This window comes from Anguilla anguilla, chromosome 1 (assembly GCF_013347855.1).
Source record: "Anguilla anguilla isolate fAngAng1 chromosome 1, fAngAng1.pri, whole genome shotgun sequence".
In the NCBI taxonomy this organism is placed as follows: Eukaryota; Metazoa; Chordata; class Actinopteri; order Anguilliformes; family Anguillidae; genus Anguilla; species Anguilla anguilla.
This window is the reverse complement of record NC_049201.1, coordinates 8,401,128-8,429,088: the sequence shown is the minus strand read 5'-3', so window position 1 is coordinate 8,429,088 and position 27,961 is coordinate 8,401,128. Positions and strand designations below refer to the sequence as shown.

The 27,961-nt window shown below is 47.4% G+C and overlaps 1 protein-coding gene across 1 annotated transcript; it reads left to right on the top strand.

Annotated features, from left to right (window-relative positions):
* The first annotated feature begins 1,820 nt into the window (after positions 1–1,820).
* On the top strand, positions 1,821–27,526 carry trip11 (thyroid hormone receptor interactor 11). The gene is made up of 21 exons (XM_035394014.1): positions 1,821–2,293; positions 6,415–6,491; positions 6,979–7,089; positions 8,004–8,282; positions 8,713–8,781; positions 9,622–9,787; positions 10,182–10,550; positions 10,895–10,935; positions 11,057–11,155; positions 11,756–11,959; positions 12,115–15,171; positions 15,320–15,460; positions 15,865–16,058; positions 16,416–16,579; positions 17,145–17,248; positions 18,053–18,152; positions 19,301–19,382; positions 20,897–21,011; positions 23,176–23,298; positions 24,041–24,188; positions 24,901–27,526. The coding sequence occupies exons 1-21, from the start codon at positions 2,155–2,157 to the stop codon at positions 25,119–25,121; spliced, it is 6,003 nt and encodes a 2,000-aa protein (XP_035249905.1). The 5' UTR covers positions 1,821–2,154; the 3' UTR covers positions 25,122–27,526.
* Positions 27,527–27,961: the final 435 nt, after the last annotated feature.

The following is a 27,961-nucleotide window of genomic DNA, read 5'->3' as shown; positions in this document are numbered from 1 at the left end:
GTTGCATGTGTCTTGAAGTCTTTTTTTTCAAACTGTTAAACATTCCATTAGTGTTGTACGTTGTCAAGGACAGCTGGACAGTGGTTTGGATATGTACAAAGAACATGTTTACTATTTCGCTAATATGTTGTCAACAGTTCTGCGGATGAAAACCTAAAGTGATTTATAGGGATAGTCCACTAAACCAATTTCATCCCTATTGTCTGCTATGGGAATGACGGTGGGAGTGCAAGATTTAGTGACACTCATACCTGGCAACCCCCAACTCACACTTACAGATCCGTCATTTAGCAGAGCTAACGTTGCTTGCAGCCATTTGGTGGTAGCGCAATTAGCATGCAGCTGGTAGGTGTTGTTTAATGTTTTTGTGCTGGACACACAGGGGTGAAATTGCTATCAATCTTATCGTCTGACTATGGGTAAGAGAAACAAAAAGCGAATTTCCCAATAAGTTGGACTCTCTCTTCAAGGATCTGTTGATTTAATGTAATTTCTAGAAATTTTGGAATCATAACCATTAAGCAAAGAAACATTGGTTGTTCTCTTCAACCAAAACTTCAGGTCATTGTGGCCATTTTTGTAGTTTTCAAATCTTTTTCAAAGTAATATTTGTAAATGCTAAAGAACTCTGTCCTCTCTGGGGTGTTCCATCTGCTCCAAGATCAGTTTATCCAAGCTGCAAAAAAATTTTTGGAGACAACGGAAAAGTCCTGTCACATCATCACTATGGAGGCTGGTCTCACAAATGAAATTAAACTGATTTGGGAGCAGATGGTGTCACGATTGCTATGTATTATTTACCACCACAATCATCAACTACATTTGATATACATGTGAGGACACTACCGTGTGTGGGCGGTAGCTCAACCGAGGGTTCTTCTGTGGGGAATTGTATGTGACAGCATACAATTATACAATACAATATGCATTTATGCGCCATCAGTGGCCTTGATATTGATATCACTTAATTATGTTATTCAATACTACTATATCAGCTTCCCCCAGGGAATTTCAGGTCCTCAGGACACATTTTGATGTAATGATTAGCGATGTAAAAGTGCTTCATTATGTCTTTCCCTATTATTAATTACTATCCATCCATCCATCCATTATCTACACTGGCTTATCCTGGGCAGGGTCGCCGGGGGGTGCTAAAGCTTATCCCAGCGTGCATTGGGCGAGAAGCAGGAATACACCCTGGGCAGGCCGTCAAAGAACCTTCTTGCTGTGAGGCGACAGCATGACCACTGCATCATCCTATTAATTACCAGCCAACTACAAAACTGATATCTTTGAAGGCTGTGTAAGAAAAAAGTTCTTTATCAGAACTAAATATATAATTTAAAAGATGAACTTGTCATTATATATACTATAAACTTGTTTCCAGGGCCTTGTTACAATGTATTGTCTGGGGAACCCTACTTAGTATGTTGTCCTGCAGTGGTAGAGTCTCAAAAACTGATTTTTGTCAGTAATTGTAAAACAATCACATGATACTGGTTTTTTTGTGTTATTAATCTGGAGCAATTTGCCCTCATTGTATTGCAAGATTTTTACGGGATTACAATGCTGAAAGGTTAACAGTGTTCGCTGATCGCTGAAATTATTTATGATGGCCAATTTAAACATTGCTTCCACAATGTTGTTGAATATGGAGGGCCGTAATAGCTCTATCTGTGCAGAAGCCCTAACACCTCCTCAACAATAGGGGCACTGTTTAACCTCTCACACACTTTATAATTTAGCAAGTCGCCCTGTGTCTCCTTGTCATCCGTGTCGCGCAGGCGCTGCGCAGATGTACTGCTCTCCATAGTATGTGGATTTATATAACTAGTCTAAGGTTATATGTAGGAGCCTATCCATGTGCTTGTAAGATTAGTGCACCTGCGCAGCGCTGCACTGACTTGATAACCGTGAAATAGCGTCAGACTTTAATCTGTCCACGTATGCTCTGACGAAGACTGTAACATACGGGCTATGATGGCAGGAGTCGAGGTGGCAGATGCGGATCAGTTGTTCAAGCCGGACAATAACAAAACAACAGAAAGAAGAAACAACGGAAATCGACTTGTCCATTCGTGTTGACTGTTACTCACGCTGCGAGTCTATGATAACTAGTTTTACGTCTTCTGCTTTGTTATTGTTCCCGCAATAATGTCATCGTGGCTTGGAGGAATCGGCTCGGGGTTGGGCCAGTCGCTTAGCCAGGTTGGTGGAAGCCTGTCTACGTTCACCGGACAAATTTCAAACTTCACCAAAGACATCCTGCTGGAAGGAGCGGAAGAAGTTGGAGGTGAGAGCACAACAGGTATTTCTTGTAGTATGCTCCCGGAAAAAGGCTCAAAACAGGACAGCAGTAACATTAGCCAAATAGCTGGCTAGTCAGTTATGTTATTATCTGTCACAATTCCTGGCTCCCCGCCTGAAGTGGGGAACAAGCTAGCCACCTAGCTCGTTAGCCGCTGTGTATTTTATATGGCAGCCTCGGGATCTTAAGCTTTATTTCTGTCTTACAAGCTTGCTATCTAAATAAATTATATTCATGAGGGAAGTCAGGGTTTTATTTCACGAATAAAGAGAACTCTCATCTGGGATCGAAGGTAAATGATGAGATGTCTGCTGCAGTCCAATATAAATGTTACTATACTTTACGGATGAAATCTGTTCGCTGTAACGTCAGCTAGATGATCAAAATAGCTCATTAGTGATAATCGATTTGAATTGCCAATGTTAGGAAATAAGGCAACTTTCCATGTTTACCTATCCAAGATAAATGAGGCCCAACTTACATTGGCAAAGCATGCTATCATCTTGAGTATTTTAATGCTGAATTTTTGAAGAACTCTCTTTAGATTAATGAACGAGCTAGCTGCGTGATGAACGAACTACCAACATGAATGAAACTAGTTTCCGCTAACATTTTCTCGAGGCGTTAATTTGTCGATTTGTTGTTATATGCGTATATCACAATACGTCAGAGCCGAGCATTGATTCAAAATTCATGCCAAAATTGCCATTTGTAGGTTTCAGAACTTTTTAGTGTTTTTGTGTCCGCAAACAGTTTAACACAATCAGTTGTTTATGCAGATTATAATTTTTCATACAGGCCGCAGAACTGCAGTCTCTTTCTGTTACATAATTTCTTCAACGGCATGGCTGAGTGCACGGTGTCAGTGGTCTTGTAGTTAGTGTGTGACCTGCACACTGAAGGTGGGTGGTTCTGTCTTCAGTTCGGTTATACCCAAATCTGAAAGTGGTACGCTTTGCCTGTCTGCTTGCCACTTTGTAATAAAGAGATGATTTTTTGTGTGGATGGCCACTGTGACTGACTGGAGAGCTGCCCAGTACAGGCACTTTTACGCCAAACCTCATCAGCAGTAGTCAAGCCAAGCAGTCTTGTCTGTCGCTCGTTGTCTGTATAGTGGCTAGAAATGGTTTCATTGCATTATTCATGTGACTTATGGTCAGTCTGTGTTGTGTGGGTCCTGGGTTGAGTGTTTTTTCCCCTTAAGAATTAAACCTAACCCTAACCCCCCCCCCCCACCCCCCCTTAAGAATAAGCCCTAACCCTAACCCCCCTGCCCCCCCTTGAGAATAAGCCCTAACCCTAACCCCCCCGCCCCCCGCTTAAGAATAAGCCCTAACCCTAACCCCCCCCCCCCCCCAAGAATAAGCCCTAACCCTAACCCCCCCCCCAAGAATAAGCCCAGGGCAAAGGTAATCTAACTGTCCAGTATGTTAGCTTGACAAACACTCTGTCTGCTTAATCATATGTGAGTTAAAAGCTGGGGGAAAAAACAGGTATTTATAGTGGGTTGATGTGCTTGTATCTCCTGAAGGAGTAGTCACACAGGACCACTCCTCACTATACAGTAAACCTCCCTGTTTAATGTATTACAAAATGATAGACACTCTCTCACTGGCATTCACATCGCATAGCAGCAAGTCCTGAAGTCCAACCGGCTCCAATTTTACACTGGATTCATTACATTGCATTACATTACAGGCATTTAGGAGACGCTCTTATCCAGAGCAACTTACACAACCTTTTTACATGCCCATTCCCACTGTGCATTCCACCAGTCTCAGTACAGCGAGTCCTTTCACTGTATTTAAGGGCACTAATGACCTAATGCAGATTAGCTACGTTACAGGACCGTTTTAATTGCGTGCAAAAAAAAACTGTTGAAAACATCTGTTGCTGACACATGTCAACACAGCATAACTGATAAAGAATGGGGGGTTAGAACCCAGCTGCAGTTTCACAGGGAACTTTGACCAACCCTTTCCAACACACATGCAGGGGCAATTTATAGCTCATGCTGTAAGTTAATACAGTGACACTGTCGCCAGTTGTCGGAGAAGAGGAGTTTAAAATTGTGTTACAGCAGATCTCATCAAAACCAAGAGACATGGAAAGCACACGACCTCCTATTCCTTATTGCTTAGTACTGTCTTCCTGTGATCATCTTTTTTATTGTGGACTAGCAGGTGAATTTGATAAAGTTTTGGTGTGTCAAAAAAGAGGAGGAACCACTGCTGATGATGAACGGGCAACCATAATGCAGCTGCTCCAGGGGTGGTTGTGCTGTTTCCTCAGTTTTTAATGAATAATTACATAATTAGATACATTTTTAGTGTGTTTTTTTGCAGGTATTTAACTTTTGGGGGAGGATGTTGAAAACCCATAAATATGACAAACATCTCAGGTGATTTAAAAATATGTTACTGTATACTGTAATTATATCTATTCACTGAGTGATTCAGTGAAACTAAAGAATACTTGACAAAATTTTAAATACCTGTTCACAATAATTCTGCGTATTTAACACACCACTAAACATTCTGTAATGCCACATTGGTGCATCCCCAAACAAAATGTTCTTATGTGGATTTCAGACAAACTTGAAAAATGACTAACGGCCAACATATAACTACAGAGAAAAAATGTTTTCCTCAGAGCAGTAGCTAATTGAACCTTGAATGATAAATCTTTCAGACGCGAATATTTTTGTCAGCCTTGACTAAATTACTGTGCGCTGTAGAAGCAACAAGAAATGTCTGCAAGAAAAGAAGTTGTGTTTATCAGTTCTCTATAATTGGATAAAACAGTTCAGGCAGGTGTTGGTGAGAAGCAGGAATGTTGGCAAGTGTTCTACAATGGGTCAGAAAAAAAAAGAAACGGAACCAAATATAGATACATGTGCAATTAGGCCGCATATTTTTTGCATGACATAGTATGCCTACTGTACGTAGTGTATGTGGTCACCTGTAGTGCACAGTTATGTAATTGTGAGCACTTTAGGGCTGGAGTTGCATAGCTGAGGCCTATAGCAAACAATCAGAAGATACTGAGTTTGAATACCAACTAGAACACAGTTTAAGCATTACATTACATTACATTACAGGCATTTGGCAGACGCTCTTATCCAGAGCGACGTACAACAAAGTGTATAACCATAACCAGGAGCAAGTGTGTCGAAAACCCTAGAGAGAAGTAAGCAATTACTATGGTGCTTTATAGACCCTTTGGATCTTTGTAAGCATATTGTATGTGGTGGCATATGATTAGCTTTGTTCTGGTATTTGAGTGTGAATTTTTTTAGGAATCTTGGTTTCAGGTGCCTGGCTTGGTCTGGCTTGTCTGTCCTATGGACAGGGTCATGTGAGTCAGGTCGGGCAGGGATTCAGACTGTGACCACTGGAGGTCATGGTTGCCTGTGGAGGTAGAATTCCTGACACACTTCCAGACGCTCTCAGGTTCCTGAGGAATGCCTGCGTTTAAAGAGACAAACCCGTACAGTGAGACCTACAGTGTATGAGGCAGTGAAACTACAAGGAAACCTTATTTTAATTTTTTTGGAATTAAAGTACATTGTGCAGGTGGTTTTGAACGGGCCGTGTTCACGCTGAACTGAAGCTGACTCAGGCTTGGCTGCAGTGGGCAAAAAATTAAAATGGTGGCTTTTCCCTTTGGGGAGAATTGATTTTGCAGCTTTAGCCATCGAGCAGGAGATGTGAATTTCTGTCTAGTCATTTTGGGCGTAAACTTTTAATCAGCAGTGAGGTAACAATGAGGGCTAACAGTCAGGTGTTGCTGAATTGCAAATGAGAATGCCACTCTCATTGCATAACACTTTACCTGTCCGGGCCTACTAGCAGCAGGTTAATTTACTGAATACAGGCTGCATGTTTGGTTTTTTTTTCTCAAAATGCATATTAACTTCTAGTAAAACCTGGACTGACTCAGACTGCTATGCATTGGGAATGCCATTTCTATCAGTGGTGTATGATGAACTGTTGCCTCTGGTTCTTATTGGTGTGCTTAGTGCTGGATTCCAGAAGGCATGCACGAGGTGCAATGAATGAGTTGGCTTTCCAAAACAGTGTTTGACCCTGGACTCCTCCCCACAGATGCAACCACAGAGCTTCAGGTGTCGAACTCGAGGGTGTCGACGCTGGAGGCAGCCTATAATGCACAGAAGTCTGAGGTACCTCCCCTCGAAAAAAAGCATGACGTCACTTTTTTTTTTTTTGCAAGGAACTGTTCTCAGCACGGAAACACACCCCACAGAGTTTTGGAATTCCTCTGTTATGTAACTTCATTTCTGCTTAGGAAGTGAGCTCAGGGAAGTCAACCTGATTATTTTATTTAAAATGATTTCTGATTTTTTTTCTCTCCATTTTTCTCCCAATTTTTGGTGGCTTGTTGTACCTTAGTGCTATTCACTTCTCACTGTAGCGCTGAGATTTCTCCGCAACACAACCCCATCAGTTGGCGGGAGGCGTGTGCCTGTGTTGTGTGTGTGCGCCTGTAGTGTGTGCGTGTGTGTGTGTGTGTGTGTGTGCCTGTGGTGTGTGTGTGTGTGTGTGTGTGTGTGCCTGTGTTGTGTGTGTGCGCCTGTAGTGTGTGTGTATATGTGTTTGTGTGTGTGTTCTTAATGGTTTTTCTGATGGCGCGTCTGTGTGTGTTCTCAGTATGAGCGGCTGCAGAAGGTCCACGCGGAGCTGGAGGAGAAGCTGGAGGCAGCGGAGATCCAGATCAAGCAGCAGTCCATGGAGCACCGCAGGCTGCTGCAGCAGAAGGAGGTGCTGAGCGGGACTGAGGAGGGGCAGGCGCGGGGGGGGGGTGTGCAGGGGACAGACCTGCAGCAGGAGGTGCTGAGGCGGGACTGAGGCGGGGGTGGGTGAGCGGTGGGGGTTGGGTGGTGGGGGTGGGGACAGAAACAAAATCCAAAACTGGATTTTGGCTCCAGTTATGGCCTTACCTGTTGTATCTGTTTGTGTAGTTTACCCAAACCCAAAATGCTAAGGTCTACCACAACTTATTATTATTATTATTATTATTAATTATACCAATCTGAAGTTAAACATATAGTTGTGTAAGCAATATTTACTATTTTATCTAGCTTTTTTGTGGTCTACTTTTGTGTGAAAACACAAAGCTCTCAAAATTGAGAGACGTTGCCTGATTTATCTTTACATGGCAAACTTGAGTGAGTAGTCATATTGTATATATCTGGTTCAGCTTAAGGTTGAGTTACCACAGTGACACAAACTTTCTCCACTTTTCTCCCCCTTGTTTATCTATATTTTATACTCTGTGGATTAAGGTTGTGACATTAAAGGTCAAGATGAGGGGATGAGCCAACAGGTACTTTGCTGTTTGAGATGCAGTATTTCTTTTACAGCAGGTACTTATTCCAGTGTAATGTGTCTGGTGAGCTGTTTGATGCTGGTATATGGAGATGAGGAGATGATGTGCAGACTATGTTAATTTGAATTGGAAATATAATGTTGTATGGCTGTTTTGTTTGTGTTACTGTTGACATCCCACTTTTGCCTTACACCAAGTGTAGAGGTACTCTTGCTATAATATTACTGTATGAGGAAGATACATGATTAGCTGGCGGGTGAAATACTGGAAAGTGCATTGATTTAAAATAATGAATAAATGAATAAAATAAGGTTGTCCTGACGGTCCCGTTAAATGTTGTGTGCAGGTGGAGGTCAGCCACCTGAAGGCGCGGCAGAGCGTGCTGCAGGAGGAGGTGCAGAAGCTGCAGCACTCCGGCCCCCCCACGTCCGAAGCCGCCGTCCTGCCCCTCGGCTCCGGCTCCGCCTCCTCCTTCCTGCCCCACCCTTCCGGGGGGCATCAGGGTTTCCAGGGCGACGAGATGGATTTCAACGACGTCATCTGGTCCCAGCAGGAGATCAACCGCTTGTCCAATGAGGTGTCCCGGCTGGAGGCCGAGGCCGCCCATTGGAGGCGCCTGTCTCAGGTTAGGGTGCGCCTCTTCACCTGTCACCCCATCGTTGAGGTGCCATGCTGGGCTTTACCTGTCTGGGACTACCCCACTAATCACTCACCTGGAGGCTTTCTTTACAGTAACAGTTTTCCTTTGTGCTTGAGTCTGTTGATGAAGGAGTAAACCTGTAAATTATTTGGGGGGGGGGGGAGATTCTGTCAAGTCAGTTTTTACACCCAGAGTGGTAGATTTATTTTTTTGAAGATGCATGGTGCTACTGTTGGTACTGTATTTTTTTTCAGAAGTGTCACCAACACTTGGAGTTTAATGAGCAGTAACCCCCTTGAGTTTATGTTCTCAGCTGTTGTCTCGGCTTTTGTTGCTCAAGCGGTTGTCTTGGAAAAAAGAGAAGTGTGATCATAGCTTTAGATTCGTCATAAATGTGTCATTTGCTCCATCACAGGCCTCCAAAGCCTCTGGAGCAGCAAGCACTGACCAGGAGGACGTGGTCAGACTCCAGAGAACCATCAAGGTGAGAGAGTGCATCTGCACCAGGTGCTGCTGTCTAAGAGGAACATTTTCCCTGTTTTCGGAAATACGCTTTTGTTTCTCCGTCTTCTAGGTGAACACTTGCAGGTCATCTTCATGATTAGTAAAAGCATTTGCTGTAATGCTGAAGTCAATTTTGCCATTTTGCTGCATCGTAGCCGAAGGGAGGGAACATGGGGACCATTAAGGGGCCGGTCGATTAATATTGAATGGGTGTCATTGAGGCCCACAGGGCTCTTTGATAAATATGAGGTTGCCAATAGACAGCATGTCACCATGACAACACTTGCAATAAATAAACATCAGACTCCATCGGTAGCCTCTGTAAGTTCCTCTCCCCTCAGGTTTAGTGAGCCCACGTGATAGGGGCCATTTTTAATTTTGATTTTCGGCTTGGAAGAGAACTGAACCTTTTTTTTTTGACCTAACAAGTATTTGTCTTGAACACAAGGCTCAGACAGACAGAACATATTCTCAAACCTACCAGCAATTAGCACCTGAAAAAACCCCGCATCACCGTGCAGACAATGGTCTGTTCATTCCTTTCGTGCTTTCCCTAAACAAGTTTAATTCCCCTGCAGTTAAGACATTGTATGCTTCTCAACATAAAGGAGGGTTTTGTTCTGTGTGTCTTTGCCTGGGGTGGTTCCTGTACGGACTGTGCCGTATGCCCCAGTGCGACAGCATTGCTGGTGGAGGGGGCTATCCCATGATGCTTTGCCTGTGAAGTGTTGGCTCAGTGCCGATGACAGGCCGACGCCCCGGGGCTTGCGTCCGTTTGTTAAATTTTTTTTTTTGTCCCCCCTCTCGGCTGATTGGTCAGGAGCTGCGGGAGACGATGGGGCGGGAGATGGACGAGCACCAGCACGAGCTGACCGCCCTGCAGGACGCCCAGCAGCAGAAGCTGGCCGAGGTCACGCGCCGACACCGCGAGGAGTTGGCCGAGTACGAGGAGCGGATCGAGGAGCTGGAGGAGCAGATCCAGAGCGGTGAGGAGCACCTTCCGCCATCTTTAATCCCTTTACCTTCGACTTCACAGCGACTTCTCTTGAATTTACCTTCGACATCTCAGCCAACATATGACTCATCACCTCTAAGACCTTAGAGCAGGAATGTCAAACTCAGGTCCTGGAGGGCTTTCTGGTTCTCCCAATCAAACTGTCTTGGCTTTGGCAAGGCTTTTTCTTTCAGTGAATTGAATTATAGACTTAAAATTAAACTGGTGTGTTACAGGCTGGCAATCGAAGCTTTTATTTGGGCTTTTAAAAACACCCTCCCAATAAATAAATACACATTTTAAAACCCTATCCTAGACGTGTCCTTCTTTCATCTTTTTCATCTGGCGAGATTAAAAAATAAATCGTCGTCATCGTTCCCCTCCAGGTTCTTTGGGCTCTGCGTCAGCCGGGGAGTCGTCCAGAATAGCGGAGCTCCAGAGCAGGATCCAGGCCCAGCAGGAAGAGGCGGAGCTTCAGGACAGGAAGCTGCGGGAGCTGACGGAGAGCTTGGCGGCGCTGGGACGCGAGCAGGCGGCGCTGCGGCAGGAGAAGGAGGAGGCGCGGGCGGAGTACAGGGAGCTGCTGCAGGAGAAGGAGGAGGCGCAGGCGGAGAACAGGGAGCTGCTGCAGAACTACGCCCGGCTCCAGAGCTCGGTGGAGGAGCTGCAGACCCGCGTGCAGGAGCAGGAAGGGAAGGCCTTGCACAAGGCGCACCTGGACAACGAGATCCAGGCGCTGAAGAAGGCTCTCGCAGGTAGGTCCTGTAATTTACAAAAGGGTTGTTTTGGTGACTTATACTGCATGAAGCAGTAAGAAGTGAAATAGTCTGTGTATTTGCACTGAAAAAGCTGGTAAGACAGAGGATGTGGGAAAATCCACACTAACTTGTACAGGAGCTCTGCTCCCAAAGGTTGGAGTGAAGACTAAACTATGCAAATTTTCCACTTGGCACCAATGTATTACTCTTAAGAAGGGATATCTATTGAACAGATGTCGTGAGAAATTAAATCATTGCATTCAGGAATCATTCAGGATCAAGGTTCTCCAAAGTTATTACCAGTATTCTTTGTGATTATTAATTGTTTCATTCATTTGTAGGGGCTGAAAAAGAGATATCAAGGTTGAAGGCCCTCAGTGAGGTATGTTGTCAGTATGTTTCAAGGCACTTGTATGATCTCAACTCCACTTCTCATTTTGAATTTCACTGTGCTTAGGTACACGGTGTTTTAACCTTTTGTTGGATTCTTTCTGTTTGGGCAGAATGAACCCCAGGCAGAAGTGGAACATGCAGACATTCTAGAACTCAACACAATAGTTGAAACCTTGAGGCGAGAGAAGGCGGAACTTGAGCAACAAAAGGTGTGTTTCTCCTCAGGTTCCTTGGGTCATGTAAAGTTTTGTGCGTTCTTTTGAGGTGTCATTTCTCAACGGCTTTATGACATTAATGGCGAACAGTTTTTGTGGCTGAAAGACCCACTCAGAAAATTCCTTAGTCATCAGCTACAAAAGAGCTGTCAATCATCAGCTATGAAGGAGAGAGCATGCAGCAGCTGTTTGGCCAAGTGTGTTTTGAAAGGATCAGAGTTTAGCCAATAGCCAAACACACTGCATTCATGTGACGGGCTAAGACAGGTATATAGTTGGTATTGGGTATCATTTTGTGCATTGCTGCTGTGTGGAAGTGGAACCTAGCAAAGGAATGGTCCAATACACCAGCGGTTGTGAGAAGCTTATAATACAAGCTTGTGGTGTAAAATACCAGCTGGTTAAATGACCTAATACTTAAATAGATTGCATAGTGTTGCATGATGGGATATGTTTGGGGGAACTCAACAGCATTCCACAGGTAAATGAATTAATTGAAACAACAATGTGAAAGACATTCCAGAACTTCTGGACTGTAATGCATATGAAGCATTAGCTGGTACACTTAATTATGTGACATTTTGTTGTCCTTAGTTGGACTTGTTGGAGAGAGTGAACTGTGCGGAGGACAGTGTACAGAAGGTGGAGGCGGAGCCTGAATCCAGCCTGCAGGCGGTGGAGGATCTGAGGAAACAGCTGGAGGAGAAAGAACAGGCCCTGAAGGAGGCCCAGCAGGACCGGGACACACTTAGCACCGAGCTGGAGGAGCTGGACCGCCAGAACCAGGAGGCCACGCAGGTCTGTCTGATAAGAGCAGCTTCTTATGAATGTATTTCCACCGAACTGAGAACAAGGGGCGTAATGTTAACCTACGCGGATGTGTTTTTAATCTGTGTAGAAAAGCTTTTTTTCTTGTTATTTATCCTTACCTGTTATGGTCTTTGTTTCTCCAGCACCTCATTTCTCTGAAAGACCAGCTGGTGACGCAGCACAAGGAGGCTGAGGCCGAGACGGCTCGCCTGCAGCAGGAGCTCGATGCCGTGCGCGACCAGAAGGGGGCACTGCAGCGGGAGTTGGAGGCCCAGAAGGAGAAGCTCAGTCAGACGGCCTTCGCGCTCAATGACATGCACATGGGCAAGCAGCAGCTGGAGGACACGTTGAAGGAGCTGCGGGACAAGCTGGGCCAAGCAAGTGCGCGAAATGCAGAGGCACGCGAGGAGACCGCCAAGCTGAGTAGGACGCTCCGGGAGAGGGAAGAGGAGCTCTCTGCAGTCCGGACGGAGCTTAACCTGGCTGGGGAGCAAGGCGATGGTGTGGAGGACCAGCAGAGGGCGCTGGAGGCGAAGGGGAAAGAGCTGGCCGAGCTCAGGCAGGAGCTGGCAGAGATGAGAAACCTACAGGAGAAGGTCAAGTCTGAGGACTTCGAGATCAAGATGGAGAACAACAAGCTGAAAGCGGAGGCCCAGGAGGCCGCGGAGAGACTGGACGACCTTAGCCGCCAGGTCCAGAATGGGCAGGCTGCCATGAAAAGGGCCGTCCTCGAGAAGGACACCCGGATTGATGCTCTGAAGCTGGAAAAGGGACAGCTAGAAAGTGAGCTGAGCCAGGCGGAGCAGCGGCTGGCCGAGCAGGCCCGGCAGTACCGGCAGACCATCGAGGAGCTGACCCGGGCCCGCTCCATGGACGCCTCCGCCCTGCAGACGGAGCATGAGAACGCCGTCAAGCTCAACCGCGAGAAGGACTTTGAGATCGCGGAGCTGAAGCGGGAGATGGAGCGGATGGCGGCTGACCACCGGGACACAAACGAGATGCTCTCCACCTCCGTGGCGGGCCAGAAGCAGCTGACCGAGGTGCTACGGGAGAAGGACCTGTTTGTGGAGACTCTGAAGTTGAAGGTTGCCGAGACACAGAAAGAGCTGGAGGAGAGCTCCCGAGCAGCCAAGGAAGGGGAGGCCCTGAAGCACGTGCTGGATGAGAAGGACAAGCAGCTGGGTGCGATGAAAGAGGAGAACAGCCACCTGAAGGAAGAAATCGACCGACTGCGGGACCAGCAGAGCAGGCCGCAGGCCCTGGCCGAGCCCAGAACCCTGGACATAATCACAGAGCTGGAGACGGAGATCGCCCAGCTGAAGGCGGCGAGGGACGCCCTGGAAGAGGAGGCATCGAGCCTGAGGAGAACATCAGAGGAACAGCGGGGAAGTATCCTGCAATTCCAGCAGTCCATTCAGGCACAGCAGAATGAGTTGGAGCAGGCGAGGGCACGGCACGAACAGAGCACGCTCAACTACGAGAAACGCATCGGCACCAAGGATGATGAGATTGCCCACCTGCAGGAGGCCTTGGACCAGGTGACCGAGCAGAGGACCCACATTGACTCCTCGCCGCTACAGGTTCTGCCACCGACGGTGGACATCCTGCAAGAGGAGAAGACCCAGTCGCTGAACGGGGAGAACGGGAACGAGAAGCATGACCTGTCCAAAGTGGAGATCGAGAAGCTTGTGAAGGGGATCAAGGAGAAGGAGAGTGAAATCAGCCTTCTCAATGAGAAGAACCTGTCTCTGACCAAGCAGCTGGACCAGCTGGTGGTCTCTCGAGATGAGGTGGGCAAGCTGTCCCAGATAGTGCTGCAGAAGGACCTGGAGATTCAGGCCTTACATGCCCGGGTGTCGGCTGGCGGGCACAGCCAGGACCTCCTGTTCCTGCAGCAACAGTTGCAGGCCTATGCTGTGGAGCGTGAGCAGGTGTTGGCTGTGCTTAATGAGAAGACGCGCGAGAACAGCCAGCTGCGGTCGGACTACCACCGCATCATGGACATCGTGGCCGACAAGGAGTCGACAATTCTGAGGCTGCAGCAGGACAACCAGCGTCTGTCCATCATGGGCGACCCATCGGGGAGCCATGAGATGTCCCGCGAGACCATCCAGAACCTCTCTCGGATCATTCGGGAGAAGGATATCGAGATTGACGCCCTGACTCAGAAGTGCCAGACCCTGGTGACCGTCCTGCAGGCGTCAGGCGGTGATTCGGGGAGTGGCAGCGGAGGCGGGGTGAGCAGCAACCAGTTTGAGGAGCTCCTGCAGGAGAGGGACACCCTGAAGCAGCAGGTGAAGAAGATGGACGAGTGGAAGCAGCAGGTGATCACCACAGTGAAGAACATGCAGCACGAGTCAGCCCAGCTACACGAGGAGCTTGTCAAGCTGCAGGGCCAGGTCTCCGCTGACAGCGACTGCAACTCCAAGCTCTCTGTCGACTACACCCGGCTGATCCAGGGCTATGAGCAGAAGGAGAGGAAGCTGGGAAATTTGAGCCAGGAGCTTGCGCAGGTCCAGCAGACCATTAGCCAGCTTAGCACCACCAAGGACGTCCTGCTTGGGAAACTGGAAGGTGTTGCGCCGGGTCCTGAGGCCTTGCCACCTGCTCAAGCAACTGTGTCTATTGCCACAATGGGACCTCCCAGCCAACAGGTGGCAGCGTCTGAGCAACTTGGGGGGGAGGTGAGCAGGCTGCAGCAAGAACTCGAGTACCTGCGAAGGCTGCTGGCAGAGAGGGACGGGATGATCCAAACACTACAAGAAAACAACCACCGCCTGTCCAACTCGATGGCTGAGAGCGAGCAGAGGGGCCTGGCGGAGGAGCTCCGACGGGCTCAGGAAAAGCTGGACTCCATGCAGAGGTCCCTGAGGGAGAAGGACCTGCTGATCAAGTCCAAGGGGGACCAGCTGAGCCAGGTGAGCGAGAGCCTGCGGAACCGCGAGAACGACAACGAGGTGCTGAAGCAGGCCGTGACCAACCTGAAGGAGCGCACGCTCATCCTGGAGATGGACGGCCGCAAGCTGAAGGAGGAGAACGAGCTGGTGGTGTCGCGCTCCCGCGAGAAGGAGTCGGAGTTCCGCGCGCTGAGGGAGACGAACCTGCAGGTGTCGCTCCTCCTGAGGGAGAAGGAGTTCGAGTCCAGTACCATGAGGGAGAAGGCTGCCGCCATGGAGAAGGTGCTCAAGGATGGAGAACAGGTACGTTTGAGGGGGATCAAATGCCAGTGCTGTTTTTCAGTATAGGCTGTGATTTGTGTTGAATTATAGGTTTATTGAGTTCACTCTGCTCTCATTATTGATGCAAGTTTGTACACACCAACCTCCCTAATTGATCTGTACACCACAGGGCAAGTCTGGAGAGCTGAACCAACTGCTGAATGAGGTTCGGTCAATGCAAGAGAAAGCTGTGGCCTTCCAGCAGGAAAGGGACCAAGTGATGATGGCGCTCAAGCAGAAGCAGATGGAGAACTCTGCCCTGCAGAATGAGGTACGAGGAGCTATTGGGGTTCAAGGACCACAAAGCGTTTATTTTAGCGAGCTTCATTTTGTTCTTGCTCCATCTTGACCTGCTGTTCTTTCGTTTTTAATTAGGGCGGCATTATGCATGCTTCTCTCTTTAAGCGTTTAAGCTGAACTGACCAGTATTGAATATATGCCGAATTGTCTCGCTATTAAAAACCAGGAGTAAAGTCATTCCAGTCACGCATAACCGTCACCTGACCTTGGTGTCTAGCTTCAGCATTGAGTGAACGGCGCATTCCTTAACAGCCCGAAACACAAGAGCCTTTATTTGGGGGTAAAACCCGAATCATCTCGCTCTACCTCGGGCCAAGTGAAACCGTGCCTCTCACACCTGGGGGGGGGGGGAACCCCTGCTTGTCACGTCCTCAGCTGCAGCACATGCGGGACAAGGAGCAGCGGCTGAAGCTGGAGCTGGAGAGGCTGCGGAATCACCTGCTGGAGATCGAGGACTCGTACACCCGAGAGGCCCTGGCTGCCCAGGACCGGGAGGCCGACCTGCGCCGGAGGGTGTCGCTGCTGGAGGACAGGCTTGCCACCTCGTCGAGCGCCGTGGAGAACGCCAGGTGAGGGAGGCCGGGGGGCCGCCGCAGGTATTTTGGGCTTAGGTTCCCGGATGTCAGCAGGGGTTTGACGCTTTTGACAGATTATTTTTCTCAGTTTAGATTGCGTAAACGGTCTGTTGAAGTAGGCGAATTGCTTGGTTCATTCATAGATTCTTAATTTAGGGTGCGTAATATTAAGACGGAAATATGTACTGGCTTTTTCTGCACCCAGATTTGCTTGTACAAAGCTCCCTGAATTGTACCTTTATTCCTTCCTGTTTGTCTTTCTACTTTTATCTGATGCTGGAGGGCCTGTGAAGACATGAACATGGGAGTTGTAGTTTTTTATGCTATTTTTTTTGCCTTTTCCATTGGCAGCCAACAGGCCAGTTTGCAGGTGGAGTCTCTGCAGGAGCAGCTGAGCGGCGTGATGAGGCAGAGGGACGAGGCTCTGGCCCAGCTACGCACCTCTCAGGAGCAGGTCAAACAGTATGCAGTTTCACTCTCCAACCTGCAGATGGTGCTAGAGCAGTTCCAGCAAGGCAAGTCTCTCCGTCTGGCACAATCCTGGCTAACCTGAAGTCAGTGATACGAATACAGTCTGCCTATCAGAGGACATTTTTATGTTATGAAGCTCAGTTTATAGACCTGTGGCCATCTTATTGGCTGTTCCGTGTCTTGGGGCAGAAATCCCAAACCACAGTCCCTAGGGGCACGGTGTCTGCTGGCTTTTGCACTTAAGACTTCACACAACTCCCTCCCAGGCCTAAAATGACTGCCAATTGAAAGGGAAACCACAGTAATTTGAAGACACTGAGGCATTGAAGACTAGAATTCCTGATAGTTTTGTCACAAAGCGCTCGAGAAATTTGAGATATATGGTGGTTAAGTGCTTTTCATGCGGCATCCTGAAAAATAATGTTGAGGACTTGATTTTTGGTTTGGCATAGTATGGCAGCGGTTTTCTCCTCAGTGTTACTGTAAGTTATTTCTGTCCTGTGGAGGAAAAATTCAGTTCCAACCATTTGTATTAACGCTCCTCTGCACCCCCATTCCCCCTCTCGCACTCACATCCCTCTTTTCGTTTTTTTGTTTTTCCACGTCCAGATGAGAAGGCCATGTACTCATCAGAGCTGGAGAAGCACAAGAAGGAGAAGGACGAGTGGCGGAGGAAAGCAGAGAGGCTGGAGGACCAGGCGTCTGCTCTGCAGGTATGAGGCATCATGGGATGCGTAGAATGACACAGATTTGTCCGTAGCACTTCGGCTTGTGTCCTGCTTGTGTCTCTGAACCATTTAGGTTTTCTGTCTGGTATGGTCGTACGCTTCTTTCACTCTCTCACAAATGCTACATTTCTTGTGTCATTTTTAACGGTTCACCTACACAAGACTAAAATTCAGTTGCTTACTTCTGAAGAAAAAAATAAAGAGCTTTTGGTTTATACCCATAAAATTGAAATAAGAAAATGTCCGTGACATGTTATTTTACTTCTGCCACGGAGGTTATGTAATGACATCCGTCCATCCATCCGTTTGTCTGTGATTGACCTATCTGGAAAAGCAATGGCATTTGCTGTGCACATTTATGTTCCCATTAGGAAGAAACCCTTTGATTTTGCTGACCCCATGACCTTTCCTCTTGCACCACCATCAGGCCAAACATATCTTGGAAAAAGTAATGACTGGATTGCCAGGACATTTGCTTTGCACATTCATGCGAGGGGAAATTGTTGTGCCTTGGTGGAGGTCTGCACACCACCGAGAGTGCATTCTTTCTAGTTAGCCATATAATGCATTCCAGAAAGAAATGCTAAATCTGTAATTGAAATAAAGCAGATGGGGGGAGAGGCTGGGTACTTATGGGGCGGAATGTAATGAATGAAGGAGTCCGTTGGTGAGGTTGTCCTTATTCAGCATTGTTATAGCCAGCAGAATGCACGGTAGAGAGCAGCTTTGGTCAGTCCAGACATTATCAGTTGAGCATTGTTCACTCTTCTCATGATCCCTCCTGTCCAGATCAACCTCGATGAGGCCAACGCTGCTCTGGACTCGGCCTCCCGCCTGTCTGACCAGCTGGACCTGAAGGAGGAGCAGATGGAGGAGCTGAAGAAGCAGGGTGAGCTTCTTTTATCTCCTGCCACCTGACTGCCCCCATCTGTGTGTTGCCACACCTTCCCTGATCTGTCATTCGGCCTTCTCCTAAAGCTCCCTATTGGCTGTCTGTTTCAGGGAGGTGTGCACTGTAGAGCATCATCGAGTTTACATCACATCATTTCCATCTTAATTTCATTTCATTCCCCATTGATCAATAGTCTTCTTAATCTTTGCAGTGTAGTAACTTTAACATTCCTCTCTGATCTTCATCCGGTTAAGCGATTTACGCAGTTTGTGCAGTGCAGCTAGCCCCGAGTAAACAAACTGACATCATCACGGCCAAGAAACGAATGGAACGGTTCCAGTGCATTCTGGTTGGCTTTCTCGTGCCTGTCTTTGTTTGCAGTTGTTGTGCAAGTCATTCCCCTGTCGTTCAGCTTTCAGTTGTTAAACTTTTATGTTCTTCCAAAACCTCATGCTGCGTACCATATACCAGAACTGCCATTGCACCACCTTTCCCCCCCTCTTCCAGATATACTTTAACTCTTTGTAATTAAGTAAATAAATAATGCTTTTAAGTCATTAATCTTGGCTGTATTACATCATTCTGAAAACATCACTGCTAACTCGAGAGGGCCTGTGAACCTCCAGCCTGTTTCCTGAGGGCAGACTCGCACATTTTCTTATCTTAAGAACGCATTAAACGCGGCGGCCATTTTCTCACACACGCCGCGGCGCAGTTCATCAGTTTCACGCTATCGCCATCTGTGGCCCTCAGGTTCCTGCTCAATGACATCACAAGAAATTCCCAGACTTGCTCGGTTTGTTCCACCCCCCCTTTGTTATTTTATTATTTTTTTACGCCCCCACCCCTCCACCAACATGGAATTCCGGGCTTTCTTTGAACGTATTTATTTATTTATTTAAAAGCGAGGCTTTGAAACGGTTAACCGGGGGCCTGGTGGAGGGTGAGGGCGTTCGCGACGGAGCGGCCCCTATCAGTGCCGGGGGCCCGCTTTCTTTGGCTCCCCGGCCCAGCGAAAGTGTCAGCTCCTTTAGCGATGGCAGGCGATGAAGTGCGCCGGGTTACAGACGTCTGGATGACCCAGAGCCCTAAGAAAGTGCGTGTGTGTGTGTGTGTGTGTGTGGCTGCGTGTGTGTGTTTTACAGTGGAGGCCAAGCAGGAGGCTCTGGAGGAGGCGCAGAACAAGATGATGAGCCTGGTCAAAGGCACAGAGGGGAAAGTGGACAGGTAAGCACAGCACCGTGCTGCAATGGCAGTGTGATCCTGCATTACATTACATTACATTACAGGCATTTAGCAGACGCTCTTATCCAGAGCGACTTACACAACTTTTTACATAGCATTTTACATTGTATCCATTTATACAGCTGGACTGAAGCAATTCCGGTTAAGTACCTTGCTCAAGGGTACAACGGCAGTGTCCTACCCGGGAATCGAACCTGCGACCTTTCGGTTATAAGCCCAGTTCCTTACCCACTGTGCTACACTCCGACCATCATTAAGTCCTACATTAAGGCATTAAGTCCTACTCGATCCAATTTCAGTTGTATAGCGCCTTATAGAGGAGCGCTGCCATATAGATGCTTAGCAGGAGAATGGCACAGCTGGGAAAGACTGAGCCTGTACCCCCAAAAAAACAGAAGGTTGAAACTAAAAATTACTAAAAAAAACTAAAAACTATAACTTCCTAATGGAGCATTGGGAAGAAAAACAATCACTCAGTGGTAGAAAAAGCTCCCTTGTTGGAGGAAATGTCAGGAGGAACCCAGTATGGTGGGTGAAGCCATTTTCTTTTTGGCAGACCTGGGGTCAGTAGTTAAGTTTGGCTAAATGCTAACAGGGAAGTTAAGGGGAATCTACTGGATAAGCAGCCATTGTGGTTTTTGCAGATTATAGAGCAGGGTTGGATGGGCTGGTATAAAAAGGCAGTCCAGCCGAAGAAGGGTATAATATTACGCGGGTCAGAAGAACAAGACTATCTCGGCCTGCGAGTTGCAAATCGGGGAAAGTGGCGCCATTTTGATACTTGGTGCCAATCGTGCAGCTTCTGTACACTGCAGCATAGCGTTATGGTTAGGGAGCTCAGCTTGGAAGCCAAAGGTTGCAGGTTTGATTCCCAGGTCACTCTGGATAAAAGCATCTGCTAAATGCCAGTAATGTAATATGCCATAATATAGGGTGTACACAGTGTTAAATTGTAAACTATGAAGTAGTCTACAGCACAGTATTATATTTTGGAAGGACAATAATGCAATGAGTGGAATGAGGACGGTAGTCTACAGCAGTGTTTCTCAACCCCGGTCCTGGAGACCCACTGCCCTGCATGTTTTAGATGTTTCCCTGCTCTGCAGAAGCTTGATGAGGACCAATTCATTTGAATCAGGTGTGTTGGAGCAGGGAGACATCTAAAACATGCAGGGCAGCGGGTCCCCAGGACCAGGGTTGAGAAACACTGGTCTACAGCACAGTAATTATGTTATGGAAGGACGATAACACAGTGTAATGAAAGCAGGTAGTTTTTACTTTTCTAAATGCAGTGCAGTAGAAATGGGGGAACGTTCTGGGTGCCCTGCATCCCAGTGCTGTTGTGTGAGGTCAGGGGGGGGGGCGCAGGCCGGCCAGCAGCAGGCCACAGGGTGTGCGGGATGTGCGGCTGCCATGCGCACACCGCCCCCCCCCCCCCCGTGGCCCCCCTCCTAACCAGCCCCATATGCCCCCCCCCCCCCCCCCCGCTCCTGTAGGGTCCTGATGCGGAACCTGTTCGTGGGGCACTTGACCGCACCCAAGAACCAGAGGCAGGAGGTGCTGCGGGTGATGGGCACCATGCTGGGGCTGGACCGGGAGGAGGTCGACAAGGTCGGTTATCCGTTTCGCGCCCTCATCTGGTCCTTTTTTCCTGTCTGCCGCACCCCTCCTCCTCACTCCCTCCCTCGCTCCCTCCCACCCTTCCTCCCTCCCTCTTGTGGCTATCCACTGGCTTTGTCCTCCTCTCGTCCTTTGATCTCACCCTTTCCGGTGCGCACTCCCCTCCTCCTTTGTCCTCCTCTCTGCCTCGTTCCTTAACTCTCTCCCTCCGTCCTGCAGCACTCTCTTCTCCCAAAAAAGCTGCTTGTCAATTTTTTTTCCCTCCCCCCCCCCCCCCCCCCCCCTTCCCAGGGAACCTGGAACGGCTTTCTGAAAGTGTTCCCTTATAAAAGTATGAATGTGTGATGCGGGGGCTGGCGGGGGAGGGGGAGATCTGTTTTAGTCATTTCGATGCTCTTTCCTCGGAAGTACCATTTGACCGAAAGCCGTGTTTTTCTCTCTCTTTGGTTTCCGTCGGTTCTCTGAATATATAAAAGCCGTCTCTCTGTCATTGCTCTCTCAAGCGTGAACAACAGATAGGCTCATTTTACATTGCAGGAGGTTTGGTAATCTCACACTTCTAATTATTTCTGTGCAGTAACACTCTTTCTTAGAGAGCAGACTAATGTGTAGAGGCATTCTCCCTGTAGGTATGGAGACCACGGCCCAGAATGCACTGCAACGATAAGTTAACAGCTTTTCCAGGGGCACTGAATGCCTAATGTAGCACAAATGCTATGCTCTGGTAAAGAGTCCAGTTTTCTAACCACCCTTTGGCCTTGAAAAAGCGTTATTAGGCAAGTGTAATTATAGTTCTGAGCAGTAACCAATCAGGCTAAACACCACAAGTCATGTGACAGCTTGAAGGGTGGGTTGTGATGGATGCATTTTTTTGCCCATAATGCAAAGATTGAGTGACCGAGTTAAAAAATAAATGTAAAAATAATAATAAAAAAAATAATATATATGCTTGTTGTCACAATTAGACCTCCCGAACCAGGCCGTAAACGTAATGAGCAGAGATGATGCTGTCGCTCCAAGTCTTCCCTTTTCTTTTCTCTTTTTTTTCTTTCCCTGAAATCGAGCGGTCTGCCTGCAGAAGTTCTCTCGGTCCAACTGCTCGGCGAAGGCATTTCCTTACTCTGAGACGGGCGCGCGAAGCCAAAAGGGAGCCGGTCCAACTATTCGGGGCGAATTACCCAACCGCTCTAAAGGAAAACAGACCCAGGAACGAGGCCGAAATGCAATTACCATTCCTCTGAAGGCCTATTTTTATTGCTCCGGAGATGCTTCGACTTTTTTGTTTTTTCTTTTTCGTCTTTCTCTCGGTCCTCCTCGTTGTCAGCCCTCCGCTAGCAAGACTCCCCCCCTACCCCCCCCCCCCCCCCCCCAATGGCGACGTCCCGTCTTTATGACCCAGTGTCGTTAAACGTCTCGCCGTTATCGAGCGTGTCTCTGTGGAGCGGCCGCCGCGTCATGTCTGAGCTTTAGTTGAGCTTTTTCCATTTTTTTTTTTTTTTAAACATTTTCTTTGAAATAATTACTCTCTGCTTGACCCAGATTCTGAAATAGTACTTGGATCGCACTGTATTTTATTTACCTTTGCCCATAAAGACCCAATAACAGCCCAGTGCCCGAAACTGCCTTTTAGAGGGGTATCCAAACCCACATACCATATTCAGAAATGCACGGATAATGCACTCTATACAATTTATATATATATATATATATATAGATATAGATATATATTCTTTTTTTATTTTATTTTTTTCTCTTTCCAAACTTGGCCAGTAATATCTGGAAGGTAATCAGAACATTTTGATTGGTGGAGAAAGTGAGCCTTGAACAGAAAGTGAAACGGCTGTCATTTGTTCTGAAAACTAAACTAAATACTCCCCCTGAAATGCAGGAGGAGATACAGAAACTTAATCACTACCCCCACCCCCACCCAATACAAATAGACACAAGTGATCCTCCCCTCCCCCCCCCACACCATGGCCCACAAATTCCTGAAGTTCATCAGTTTGGTTCGGAATTTCATCTCAACCCCCTCCCCTTCCCCTCCCAGTTCAAAAATCAGTGTCCCTTGCCAGGATTTTTTCATTCCTGGCCGCGCGGCCCCTGGTGTTGCCCCCGCGTTCCCATCCCCGCGCTCTGTTCTCTGTCCGCCCGTTAGCTGCTGCTGGAGGAGGGGCGTCGCGGTTTGACGGGCTGGGTGTCCGGCTGGCTGGGGGAGCGGGCGGTGCAGAGCGTCCCCAGCACCCCACAGAGGCCTGGGACCATCCCGGGACTGAACAACGTGAGTGTGCTCTCCGTGCATAAACCCCACACCTCGGTTTTTTGTTTTTTTTTCTCTCTCTCTCTCATTTAGTTTTTTAACGAACGCTTAATATTCTCATCCGGCTCCATGTGCTGCCGGGAGTAACACAGCTCAACAATGAATATCGGTGAAAACCCCGGATTGATTAATCCAGGATGCTCACTGCTAAATGGAAAAATAGAAGCAGTTCTTTTTTTTCTTCCCCCCCCCCCGTTTCTGAGAATTCAATTTTTTTTCAGCAAGGTTTATGCATAACACTGATGATGTGCACATGTAGGCACTGACACACACACACACACACTTGCACGCACACACACGCACACACACACACACACACACTTGCACGCACACACACACACACACACACACACATTTGCACGCACACACACACACACACACGCACGCACACACACGCACACACACACACACACACACTTGCACGCATACACACAAATACACACGCACGCACACACACAAATACACACGCACGCACACACACACACAAGCAGTCCAACAATCAGTCGAGTATATGTCCACCCACAGGGCGTCAGATAGAATGAGATTCCATAGTCATTCTAAGTGAACTTGTTCCCCGTATTTGTAGGAATGCTCCGTGTGTGAACTCCTCCTCATTTGTGTGTGGGGGATCGGCTCTACTCCGATTCGCGCTCTCTTCTCCTGTTCTTCTCCACTGAACCCCCTGCCTGTCTCTGTGGCGCAGTCCTTCTCCGAGATGTTTGTGAAGTTCATGGAGGTGGAGTCCAGGCCGCTGGGTCCTGCGCCCAAGCTGCCGGTCTATGACATCAAGCCCCTGAGTGCCCCGCCCGCCGGGCGCTCGGCCAGCAGTGCCCCTCCGCTGTCAGCGGCAGGTAGGCACCTCCGTGGGCACCTGGGACTCGTGCCACTTAAAAAGTTACATTTGTACTGAAAAACATCACAAGTCTTCATTTGACAGCATTTTTCTGAGCATTACATTACATTACATTACATTATAGGCATTTAGCAGACGCTCTTATCCAGAGCGACGTACAACAAGTGCATAGGTTTCATGATGTAGAGGTGCAAAAGAAACACTAGAGTGAAGTAAGGATCGTAGTGCCAGAAGTGACCACATCGATCAGGACTCCAACCCTGTAGAGTAAGCTTGTTCAGCAAGCAAGAATCCTACCAAGTACAAACTAGCACTGGAATCACACCTAATCATACAAAAACAATCCTGCCAGATACACTAACATAATCAAATTATCCTAGCTAGGTACAGTGAGCTGAACTATAGGCTAGGGAGGGGTGGGGAGAGGTGCAGCCTGAAGAGATGAGTCTTCAGTCTGCGTTTGAAAGTGCATGCATTTAGCCAGCATTGTAACATTGACAGTATGTCAATTAACTGAACTGTCATGTCCAGACTCTTGAATATACAGTATTTTTGGTGGCTAGCTGTACCAGCTGATGGTCCAGTCGACTAGCACAGCAGAGTATTCACTTTGCATAAATACAACCCTCTACTCGCACGTTCCAGTTCAAGATTTCCCAAACTCCACCCCCCGAAGTTGACCTATGACCTTTGACCCTGTGCTTCCCCAGGTGCTTCTGGATCCAGCGGTAGGGCAGGGGACTCGAACCCCTTCCTGGCGCCCCGCTCGGCAGCGGTACCCCTCCTGAACCCGGGGGCCCCCGGCGCGGGCGGGACGGGGGCCCACATGCTCCTGAAGCCGCTCTCGGACACCCTGCCCTCCTTCATGCCCGTTCCCGTATCCGGGGCGGCGAGCGGGGGGGCGGTGCTGAAGGACCTGCTCCAGCAGTGAGAAGGACCATAGAGCGTCCCTGCACAGCACTTTAACCACGACAGGAAAGGCCAGGACACACACACACACACTGCACGGCCGGAGCAGACACAGCTGTGAGGACATCCATCACGGCGACCGCGCATCGAGTGACAGAGAAGGGGAGGGCGGGAGAAGGAGGGAGCGAGAGAACAAGAGCGCGAGAGAGAGAGAGGGAGAGTGGGAAAGAGAGAAAGAGAGAGATAGAGAGAAAGAGTGAGTGAGAGAGAGAGAGAAGGAGATGGAGAGAGAGAGAGCGAGTGAGAGTGAGAGAGAGAGAGAAAGAGAGAGAGAGCGTGAGAGAGCTATTTTGTCTTGTATTAAGTCTTGCATACTGTACTGAACTGTACCTCAGTAACGCTGCTAGGACCCTGTGGAACGCACAGCTGCAGTATTTTCGGAAACCCGGCCTCAACAGGATGCGGGCCTTGCGCCCTGAAAGCCCCGCTCGACGGCCCCGGGAGGAAAAGGGCGTGTGCCTCTCTCCGCCGCTCTCGTAACGCAGGGTTGTTTAAGGGCTGAGCGCCGTCAGAAACGCAGGAGCACTTTCTGCTGTTGTGCAAATGAAACTGGTGTGAAACCCCTTTCCGCAAACTTTCGCCAGAATTTCACCTGTTGCGCGCCCTCTGCCTTTTTGCGAAGATTGTATTTATGCACCAGCCTTTATCGAAGGATTGTTTTTCCTCTCAAAACTTTAGGTTGTGCTTTTTTTTTTCTTCTTCTTCTTCTTCTTCTTCTTTTTTAGGATAAATTTGTTTTCTGTCTGATTCAAGAATTTACTGTGGTGTCTGGCTCCAGAAATGCCTGAAGATTTACAAGGCTGTCCGCATCTGTTATTTCCATACAGACATCTCTGTAAAATCCTCCTTTCAGGTTTCCACACATCCAGGCTTTCGTACGCATCGCCATTTGGTCATTACAGCTGTGGAGGCTTGAAATCTTCATAATGTAGTTATGTATATATACAAACATGTAGCTTAAATAAGATCATTGCATTTTTACACTGAAAGGCATCGGAAAACTGATCAAAAGAGGTGCCCAGACAGATAAACTACATATCATCGAAGTTGTAAAGGCTCAATCATTAAAGGTTTACAAGACTACAAAAATCTGTGTACATTTTGTGGTAGGTTACCTGTAGAAATGACTCTAAACAATCGAACGTTAAGAGGAATGATGTGTAGATTCCTCCATATGCCAGCCATGCAAGTGTAAATAAGATTATATGGACATGGGGGAAAAAAAAATCTTCCTTGCTCTTGGTGTTCTGCAGCGTTGTCTTATGGGATACTGCAGACTGTAATATTTGTGTCTAAGGAATGCAAATCCAAACCCTACACTGCATAGATTTTGTTGTTGAATTGATTTGCTCATCTTTAGAATTTGGCAAAAGATCTGATCCACCCTCCCGTGAGATCAGGCATATTTCTCTGCAGTGCATTCTGGGAAAGTAAAATGCCTGTGTTCCAATGCTTTTATTTGTTTATTATGTGCTCGTAAGGCAAGCCAGGCATATATATCACACTGACCCATATTGCTGTTGCATTGCTTTTAGAGACAGTTGACCTGAATCCTCCCCATTAATTTAGCATGTAGGACATTGGGTGTTTTTTTTTTTTGTTTGTTTTTGTTTTTCTGAATAGTACACTATCTTCACATGATGAATAGAAACAATTTATGATAAATGTTCAAATGTGCCAAAAAAAAAAAAAAAAAACAGGGGCGAAGTCATTTAAAGTTTAATTTTCAGAGTTTTAGTGGTTTGTTTTGAACTTTATTTATTCCCCTTTCTGTATTCAGAGGCCTTAGCCTCAGATTTAGGTTCGTCTCGGAGGCTTTAATGTTACTTTGAGGGTTCCGGCTGTTACAGATCTCACGTGTACGTGTGCAGTGAAGATTCTCCAAACCTGTTCTACGATCAGCGTCTCGCGCTGGTGCTGAGTAAACGAAGTACGGTTGCTTTAAGGAACTGCTTGTTGCGAATTTTTCTCATTTGGAAGAGTTCCGTTCGGTCGCATGAAGTACAGAGAACTCAAAACACGGCCCTTCTGTTAATATGCTGTTGTATGAAAGCTTTTCCCGGTTGAGTTTTCAACAGCATCCTTTGGTCAGTGTGCACGTTTTTGGCTTATATTTATAAGCTAGATGGGAGGTACTGCAATGTTTTGATGTAGATGTTTCTGAATAATTCCATTTTCTCTCCTGCCTGTTCATTTGGCAATGTCATGTATAATATTTATATAGCAAATTGTCAATCATTATCAGATTACCCTTAAGCACATAGTTGAATTACAGGGTTTTGAAGCATTTTATGATCATGAAGACCGGTAGTAACAGAATTCTTTTCTGACTATCATATTTCAATAAAACAAATTATTCGCATAAGTTTAATTGCCTTTTTTTCAACTTTTTAACCAGTTTGTTTGCCGAGTCTGCATTTCTGTGCTTGCATGGAAGAGATCACCATAAAACGGTTTGACACCTTTCCCAAGAGAGATGTGGGCTGTACTGAAGTGTGTGGGTAGGCGTACGACAGGCTTAATTGTGGTTGTGTTCAATAGCAAAATCCGAATTTCATTACTGTAAATGTGAAATTCTCAACTTTTTTTTCTGTGTAATGGAATGAATTTCATTTGTTAAGATAATTCTATTGGGAAAAGACAGGTTGGGACGAAAATTGTTTCTTTTATGGGTATGCACTGTAATAAACAACTGAGTTTAGTCTACCTCCTCACAGAAATTCTTTGATAATTATTAGTTATTGAATCTCAAACTCTAGGGCTCTTTACTTCGGGGATGAAGGAGGTGGATATTTAAAGGTT

Excerpts from the sequence above, each read along its gene's own strand:
- trip11 (XM_035394014.1), top strand. The coding sequence starts at position 2,155 with ATGTCATCGTGGCTTGGAGGAATCGGCTCGGGGTTGGGCCAGTCGCTT. Across the intron at positions 2,294-6,414 it reads AGGAGCGGAAGAAGTTGGAG|ATGCAACCACAGAGCTTCAG; the intron begins GTGAGAGCACAA and ends TCCTCCCCACAG. Across the intron at positions 6,492-6,978 it reads ATAATGCACAGAAGTCTGAG|TATGAGCGGCTGCAGAAGGT; the intron begins GTACCTCCCCTC and ends GTGTGTTCTCAG.